The 8,809-nt window shown below is 41.6% G+C and overlaps 1 protein-coding gene across 1 annotated transcript; it reads right to left on the bottom strand.

Moving 5' to 3' along the window:
- Window positions 1-306: 306 nt before the first annotated feature.
- On the bottom strand, window positions 307-3,521 carry LOC135203447 (uncharacterized). The gene is made up of 2 exons (XM_064233176.1): window positions 3,344-3,521; window positions 307-2,195 (listed from the first exon to the last, which is right to left on the bottom strand). The coding sequence occupies exons 1-2, from the start codon at window positions 3,519-3,521 to the stop codon at window positions 307-309; spliced, it is 2,067 nt and encodes a 688-aa protein (XP_064089246.1).
- Window positions 3,522-8,809: the final 5,288 nt, after the last annotated feature.

The raw sequence follows: 8,809 nt of genomic DNA, 5'->3' as shown, positions 1-8,809 counted from the left end.
CACAGTTCCCACAATTAAAAAATCCACTGTTATTAGAGCCACCACAGTTCCCACAATTTAAAAATCCACTGTTTTCACTGCCCTCACGTTTACAACAATTGAAAAATCCAGTGTTATCACTGCCATCACTTTTACTAATTTTCAGTAAGAATCCACTGTTATTACTGCCATCACGTTTATAAATTTTCGGTAAGAATCCACTATTATCACTACCATCACGTTTACAAACTTTCGGTAAGAACCCACTATTATCACTGCCATCACGTTTACAAATTTTCGGTAAGAATCCATATATCACTCCATAGTTTACAAACTTTTCGTAAGAACCACATCTCTGCCATCACGTTTACAAATTTTTGGAAAGAATCCACTCCTATCCCCACTTCCATCTCGTCCTCCACCTCCTTTTTCATTAAATCCTCCGTCCCTTCCTCCTCCCCTTTCCCTTGAGAGCTTGTTTGTTCTGTCTCTGCCTCTCACCTTTGGTTCCTTTGGATCCTTGACTCTCGCCTTTGGTTCCTTTGGATCCTTGACTCTCGCCTTTGGTTCCTTTGCTTTCCTGCCTCCACCCTTTTCTCTCTTAGCTCTGCCTCTTCTTTGCTTATCTCCTTTGATTCTCTTTTTTTTGGGCGGTTTTGGAACTTTAGGATTTTTAGGCTTTTTAGGCTTTTTAGGCTTTTCTCCTGCATCCTTGGCCGGGGGTCCTAATTCTGGCCTAAACCTATCAACCCCAAACCAAGGTAATCTATATCCATTTGGATATTCAGTCTGAGGCCAATTATATTGAGGCCAGTAATCTGGAGATTGGAGAGAATTTTGTGGATCAACTGGAGGTTTTGGCCTTGGAGGCTCAGCCTGACCCCTGGGCTGCGGCCCGATGGGCCTGTCTGTTTGAGGTCTGGGCTGATGCCTGATGGACTGTGGCCTGGTGGGCGGCTTGTATGCTGGAGCCCTTGGCCGTGGCAAGGACCCAGTCAGACCCCTGGGCTGCGGCCTGATGGGCCTGTTTGTTTGAGGTCTGGGCTGATGCCTGATGGACTGCGGCCTCGTGGGCGGCTTGTATGCTGGAGCCCTTGGCCGTGGCAAGGACCCAGTCAGACCCCTGGGTTGCGTCGAGACCTCAGGCAGTACCCTAGGCAGTGGCGTGGCCTCAGGCAGTGCCCTAGGCCTTGGCAAGGTTTCAGCTAAAGGCCTGGGCCGCAGAGTCGAGGCCTCAGCCTGAGACCTGGGGTCCAGCCTGAGGGGCTCATATCCCCTGGGTTGCGGCGAAACCTCAGGCAGTGTTCTTGGCCGCGGCAAGGCCCCAGTCGGACCCCTGGGTTGCGGCGAGGCCTCAGGCAGTGCTCTTGGCTGCGGCAAGGCCCCAGTCGGACACCTGGGTTGCGGCGAGACCTCAGGCAGTACCCTAGGCCGTGGCGTGGCCTCAGGCAGTGCCCTAGGCCGTGGCAAGGTTTCAGCTAAAGGCCTGGGCCGCGGAGTCGAGGCCTCAGCCTGAGCCCTGGTGTCCAGCCTAAGGCGCTCGTATCCCCTGGGTTGCGGCGAGGCCTCAGGCAGTGTTCTTGGCCGTGGCAAGGCCCCAGTCGGACCCCTGGGTTGCAGTGAGACCTCAGGCAGTGCCCTAGGCCGTGGCGTGGCCTCAGGCAGTGCCCTAGGCCGTGGCAAGGTTTCAGCTAAAGGCCTGGGCCGCGGAGTCGAGGCCTCAGCCTGAGCCCTGGGGTCCAGCCTTAGGCGCTCATATCCCCTGGGTTGCGGCGAGACCTCAGGCAGTACCCTAGGCCGCGGCAAGGCCTCAGGCTGTGCCCTAGGCCGTGGCAAGGCCTCAGCCAAAGGCCTGGGCCGCGGAGTCGAGACCTCAGCCTGAGCCCTGGGGTCCAGCCTGAGGCGCTCGTATCCCAGAGTCTGGGTTACCCGAGGGACCAGAATAATGGTCTCTTGCTGATAAGAGGTCAGTGGCCTGGGCAGCCGAGAGATCAGAATATCGATGTCGTCATCTAGATAATAGGGCCGCCGTGGTTTGGTCACCGGAGGGACCGGAATAACGGTCTCTTGCTGATAAGAGGGCCGTGGCCTGGTCAGCTGAGAGACGAGAGTATCGATCTCGTCGTCCGGATAAAAGGGGCGCGACCTGGTCAGCTGAGAGACCGGAATTCCCTCCACCTGAGTTAAAACATAATTTAATACTATCCTCTGTAATCCTGCATATTCAAGAGTAGGAGAGGTGGAGGAAAGTTGAGGGGTAGGAAGGGAGGAAGATTCCAGAAGAGTCTGAGAGGTGGAGGAAGGTGGAGGGTGGGAAGGGAGGGGAATTGATAGTAGGAGAAGTGGAGGAAGGAGGAGGAGTGGGAAGGGAGGGGGAATTGATAGTAGGAGAAGTGGAGGAAGGAGGAGGGGTGGGAAGGGAGGGGGAATTGGTAGTAGGAGAAGTGGAGGAAGGAGGAGGGGTGGGAAGGGAGGGAATTGGAATTGGTAGGTAGAAGAAGGAGGAGGAGGAGGGGTGGGAAGGGAGGGGGAATTGGTAGTAGAGAAGTGGAGCTTGCATATGTTTTAGCAAACAAAAGAACTTCAGTATCAGTCAGGGCATAAATAAATTGGACCCTTTATTCCTTCATATTGTTTCCAGACATTACAAATTCAGAGAAAAGTTTAAATAACCAATCACCAAATAGTTGGATAGTTCTCTCTTTAACTTTATTGAATGACTAATTTGACCATTTGTTTATGATATAAACAACCTATTTTGTCCTTTGACAACGTTCTGTTAATTGTATTTTACCTGTGAGAAAAATGTTTATGGTTTTTTATGTATATACTTAATCTGTTTAGTTAAAATAAAGCTCTTGAATAGGCCTCTCGAGATACTAGAGTCTTATTCTCTTCTCTCCTGTGGACTATATTGACACACACACATATAATATCTATATATATATATATATATATATATATATATATATATATATATATGAAAATGAAATCCCATATACTTACATAGATATATGTGACATTTCATATATATATATATACATATTTATACATGCATACATTCATCGGTTCATACATTATACATATATGAATATGAAATCCTATATGCATAAAGATATGTGAGATTTCGGTTGTAAATATAACTTTAGGACAATTCATTTGCATTGCCCCTTGTCTTGTGTTATTGCTTTTTATTCTCCCCCCCCTCTCTCTCTCTCTCTCTCTCCTATCTCTCTCTCTCTCTCTATCAGGCCTTGCCAGCGACAATCACCACAGATGAGCAGAAAGAACTTGAACTTCTGGCCTCACCTGTTGTGCAAGGTGAGTGTTCAGTAGAGTATTCCGCAGTATTGGTCCTTGTTACCTTTTTTATGCACAGATTGATATAAGATAATTAGCTCCTCAGTGGTCTGGTGGAACGAAGATATACTTAACTTGACTTTGAGTTTGACGACAGCCAGAGGAACCTCTCCGACGAAATCATCACCCGTATAATATATCAACCTTTTCTTATGACTTATGTTAGATTTTCTCTGTCCCATCGAGTAAGCTTTTGTAAATCGCTATGGATGAGTCTGACACGTAGGATCGAAACGAAAGCATAAAATTGTTGTTTTCTTCCCATTTTTGTCGTTCTTCAAGATTCTTGAAATTATATGTGTGACAACAAAAGGATTTCCTATACTGGTAGCATGCATGTGGTACCCCGAAGTATTGAGTGAGGAAATTACATAACCGACCAAAATACTATTGAATAAGATGGAATGAAATTATATATTGCAATCTCTCTCTCTCTCTCTCTCTCTCTCTCTCTCTCTCTCTCTCTCACCGTGAAATGTTTCAGCATATACTTTTATAGCAAATTAGTATTTACTTCTCTCTCCGTGAAATGTTCCAGCATGTACTTTTAAGAGCCATTGATTACTTACTCTCTCTCTCTCTCTCTCTCTCTCTCTTCGTGAAATTTTCCAGCATGCACTTTTAAGAAATTTACTATTTACTTCTCTCTCTCACTCTTCCCGTGAAATGTTCCAGCACGCACTTTTAAGAGCTATTGACTATTAACTGTCTCTCTCTCTCTCTCTCTCTCTCTCTCTCTCTCTCTCTCTCTCTCTTACACACACACACACACAACACACACAAATGGAGTTGGTCTCCTGCAGACCTTTTGTGAGATGACGAAAAGAAATCTCCTCCTCCTCCTTCCGCAGGTGCACAGCTGGAGATGCAGAAGGTGGAGATGCAGAGCGAAGCCCTCCTGAAGGAGCGCGAGCTGAGGCACCGAGACCTCCTCCTCCTCCTCCTCCTCCTCCTCCTCCTCCCCCTCCGGTACGACAGACGGAGGAACCTCTCCGACGAAATCATCACCAGGCAGCGGCAGATGATCGAAGGTCGGTTCCCAGAGAGACGCTTTCTTGTTCCCTCCCGTAGCAAGGAGTTTCTCTTACTCGGGGAGTCAGCCTACGAACTACTTTGTTGTTGTTGTTGGTGGTGTTGTTGTTGTTGTTGGGATAGGAAAACCTCATGAGAAAGCCATCACTTTGTTGTTCCTTGGTAGGGGGTTGGGGGGGGTGTTAGGAAAGATCTATGGAAGAGCCTCTGAAAAGTTCTGAAAAAGTGTTTCGCATTGAGTTGAAAGAGACAGGTAGGTTAGGATGGGATGTTGTATGGTTTGTTTATTAGGATGAAAATGTAAAGAATAAATCATGCGCATGTTAAACAGTAGAGAACAATTGTTTTCTAATAAAATATAGCGTATTTATTTTCATTTTCGCTGATGAAACAAGCGCTATTTAACTGCAGACTTGAGAACACACGCAACAAGTAAGCTGGAGGTCGGATCACGCCTTGTTTTTGTTTCTTTGTTTCCTTCTTTTAGTCAAGAGCCTTTTTTTCACCCCTTTCTTTATTTCCTTTCTTTTTTCCTTTTCACGATTTCCATTTGATGTCTTGGGTTTCGTAGTAGGTAGCCCTTTAAGTGTCATTATATATATCATATATATTATATATATATATATATATATATATATATAATATATATATATATATATATACGTAACTACTTAGTTTGTCATAACATGCAAATATAATTTTTACAGAGTTCACATCAGTGAATAGATACTGAAAGCTCAGTTTTTGTAGCTATTAGAATACACATATTTGAATCAGCCTTTACGCGTGACTGGGATAATATGTTGTAATATGCAACTCAAGTTTCCGATAGTTCACATCACTGATTATACTGCCTCCCAGAAACAGATTTTGTATATAAGTGAAGCCCCCCAAAATACTAATTGGCAACTTTGATAGCAATGTACGGGTGCTTGCAACCTGAAATCGCTTGAGTAACAGGATTTTTCTGAAAGCTTAAGCATCAAATTAATTAGGAAAAATAGTCTCAGGTCTAAAGAAGAGGGGGGAAGGGGGGTTTTTCCTAGCCCAGGGTCTGTTAGATGTAGCTTACTGTACCCTGAACGGATGAGCTGTCATCTCAGGAGCATAATTACTGTAATCTCTTAGAATTGACGGGAACGTGATCCGTCCACCTGCGTCTTCGAAGGTTCCTATAATGTATCGTAGTGAACTGTCTTACATTACTGTCTACCTGTCTAGACTGTTTACTCTAAGTGACACTGACGACGGAATCTTTTGAATGGATGGTAATTGATGTTAATCTCTGCTCTGTGAAAACTGAAGAATCAGGAATCAGCTGCTGCACAGGAGTCATTCATCTGATTCTCAAAAAGGATAGCCAGTTCATTGAAGGCATTACTTAAGGTTCTTTGCAGCATGCCTTCGGCCTCGAGCTGCAACCCCTTTCGTTCCTTTTACTGTACCTTCTTTCATGTTCTCTTTCTACCATCTTACTTTCCATTAATCTTCTCCTAACAATTGATTCAAAGTGCAGCTGCTTTGAGGTTTTCCTCCTGCTACACCTTTCAAACCTTTTACTGTCAATTCCCACCTTAGCGCTGAATGACCTCACAGGTCCCAGTGCTTGGCCTTTGGCCTAAATTCTGTATTCAATTCAGTCAATTCATTTCAAAAAAGAAAATTCTGTCAGTCAGGTGTCACCATCAAGATGCAGATGTTTGCAACTATGGCAGGGTGGCCAACCTGCGGCTCCAAACATTAACCAAATACTGTTTTTTTTTTTTATTCGTTTCAAACATAGAAATGATTTAATACTCTTAAGGCAATACTTGAATGAATTGTATTCCACTTTTAAACCAGGTTATAGTCATCAATTTGATTCAATTTTTTTTAATGAGATGCGAATAGTTTCTAAGGCCAGTTTTGTCTTTGTGGCTCTGGCAGTACTACGACATTTCTTAGGATTCTCTAAATAAATGGTTCTTTTAGCTTTTATGATTAAATAAATGGTTCTTTTAGCTTTTATGATTAAATAAATGGTTCTTTTAGCTTTTATGATTAAATAAATGGTTCTTTTAACTTTTATGATTAAATAAATGGTTCTTTTAGCTTTTATGATTAAATAAATGGTTCTTTTAGCTTTAAGATTCTCTAAATAAATGGTTCTTTTAGCTTTATCATTCTCTAAATAAATGGTTCTTTTAGCTTTGTGATTCTCTAAATAAATGGTTATTTTAGTTTTTATGATTAAATAAATAGTTCTTTTAGCTTTAAGATTCTCTAAATAAATAGTTCTTTTAGCTTTAAGATTCTCTGTATAAATGGTTCTTTTAGCTTCTAAAGTTGGTGACCCCCAGCACGGAGGGAAAAAAGCTCAAATACTCCTCCGTTATATCTCCCCTTTTTGCAGAGGACCAGGTCTCCTTAATTAAAAGCCCATTTAGCTATTAATCTACGAATCAGTGACGAAATATCTGGATGAATATTGAAATTGTCAGGAGGGTCAACTCGGGAATTGTTATTAATTACACGGCCCTATAGCTTTTCCAGCGGCATTATTTAATGCAATATGACGATAGCTGATCAGTGCAAATGTCAAAATAGAATGTGGAAAATCGAAGGTTGAAAATAACAAAAGAAAAGCTGAGTGGTTCCTCGTGAAGCTGGAGAAACTATTGTTTGACTTCACTCGTCTATTTCAATTCATACTCAAAAGTGGCTGTCGTGAATTCGTCATCAAATGTGACAGGAAAATGGAAGTTATCGGATATGGGAGTTCGATTGATTTTAAGACCAATTCCCACCATAAAGAGACGTTTTAACACCCGCACATTCACAAAGAGATGATGTATCACAACACAAATAATTACTGGAAACGCTAATGTGATGAACCGTTCAAGATAGGCACGGTCTATCTGGACCGTGAAGATAGGCTAACTACAAAACATTTTCCCCTATTCTATTCCCCCTCCCGAAGTTGACGATCATACAACTTGGAGCTCCTGACTCCCAAATTAATAGTCCACATATTTTTGGCTGCCTCGCTCAAATTGATCTGTACGCTATCACCAAGTATCCGGTACCATAATTCAGGGAAGAAAATTTAAACTCAACTAAAAATGATACGGGCAAATTAAGACTAGAATTGCCCGCTGTTTGATGTTTAAAGCCAGCTGAGTGTGTCTGTCTCTTAACTTCCTGCCGGCACGCACTACACAGACAGCCTATGCAATGTGTTTCAATACATTCTATCGATGCTGACTTTGACGACCATTATTCGGCTAATTTTCTCCCTAGTAATATTTTTACTTTTATTGTTCATTATATCCAGTAGAAAGGCACTAACGTTATATTATATCCTCACGTCTGTTCAATGTATTTTTACCATTGCTAATATGATTTATAATGCGTCTCCAACACAGTCATAAAAATCGGACAACCGAAAGTGCAAATCTGTCAGCTGTGTGCAAAGCATAGGGCGTCAATCACTGGAGTAGCGATCTCCCTGCCGAGAGTGACTTCGGGAGGCCATATTGAAAGGTCTCGGTCCAGCTCTTAGTACTATACTTCATTACTATTATTTCTTTTAATCTTTGTTATTATTATTATTATTATTATTATTATTATTATTATTATTATTATTATTATTATTATTATTATTATTTGAGACCCAATTTCACAGAGAAAAATTACCTTACGAAAACGGGCCTAAGCACTCCAACCATTGTGGTCAAGGCCTAAGCATCTGCTCTTGGATCTACGCAGTAGCGGAGCACTAAATAAACAGAATCACTAAATAAACAGAAATGTAGTACAATCACTAAATACTAAGATTCACAATGCACTTACACTCAGTAAGCACTCACACTTACATACATTCACTATACACTCACTGAATACTTACTAAACATTCACCACACACAAACAATCACAAAACTTTAATTGAACCTAAACACTCACTAAACATTCACTGAATACTTACACACTAAACATTCCCTAAACACTAGCATTCACAAGACATTCACTAAAACCATAAACACAAAACATTCACTGAATACTTACACAATAAACATTCAATATCATTCACAAAATATTCACTAAACCCTAAAGACTCCGTAAACATTCACTGAATGCTGACACATTAAACAGTCACTAAACCCTAAACTAAACATTCATTAAACACTTTCTCATAAACATTCGCTTAACGCGTACTCACTAAACCCTAACAATTCGCTAAACACTTACTCATTAAACATTAACGATAGAAAATAGAAAGAGTATATAATACTGCATTATGATGCAAAAAAATAGAAAGAGTATATAATACTTCATTATGATGTTATGATGTAAAAAAAATAGAAAGAGTATATAATACTGCATTATGATGTAAAAAAACAGAAAGAGTATATAATACTGCATTATGATGTAAAAAAACAGAAAGAGTATATAATACTGC

This window comes from Macrobrachium nipponense, chromosome 24, assembly GCF_015104395.2.
Source record: "Macrobrachium nipponense isolate FS-2020 chromosome 24, ASM1510439v2, whole genome shotgun sequence".
NCBI lineage: Eukaryota > Metazoa > Arthropoda > Malacostraca > Decapoda > Palaemonidae > Macrobrachium > Macrobrachium nipponense.
The sequence above is the reverse complement of the archived record's forward strand: the minus strand, read 5'-3'. Positions and strand labels throughout refer to the sequence as shown.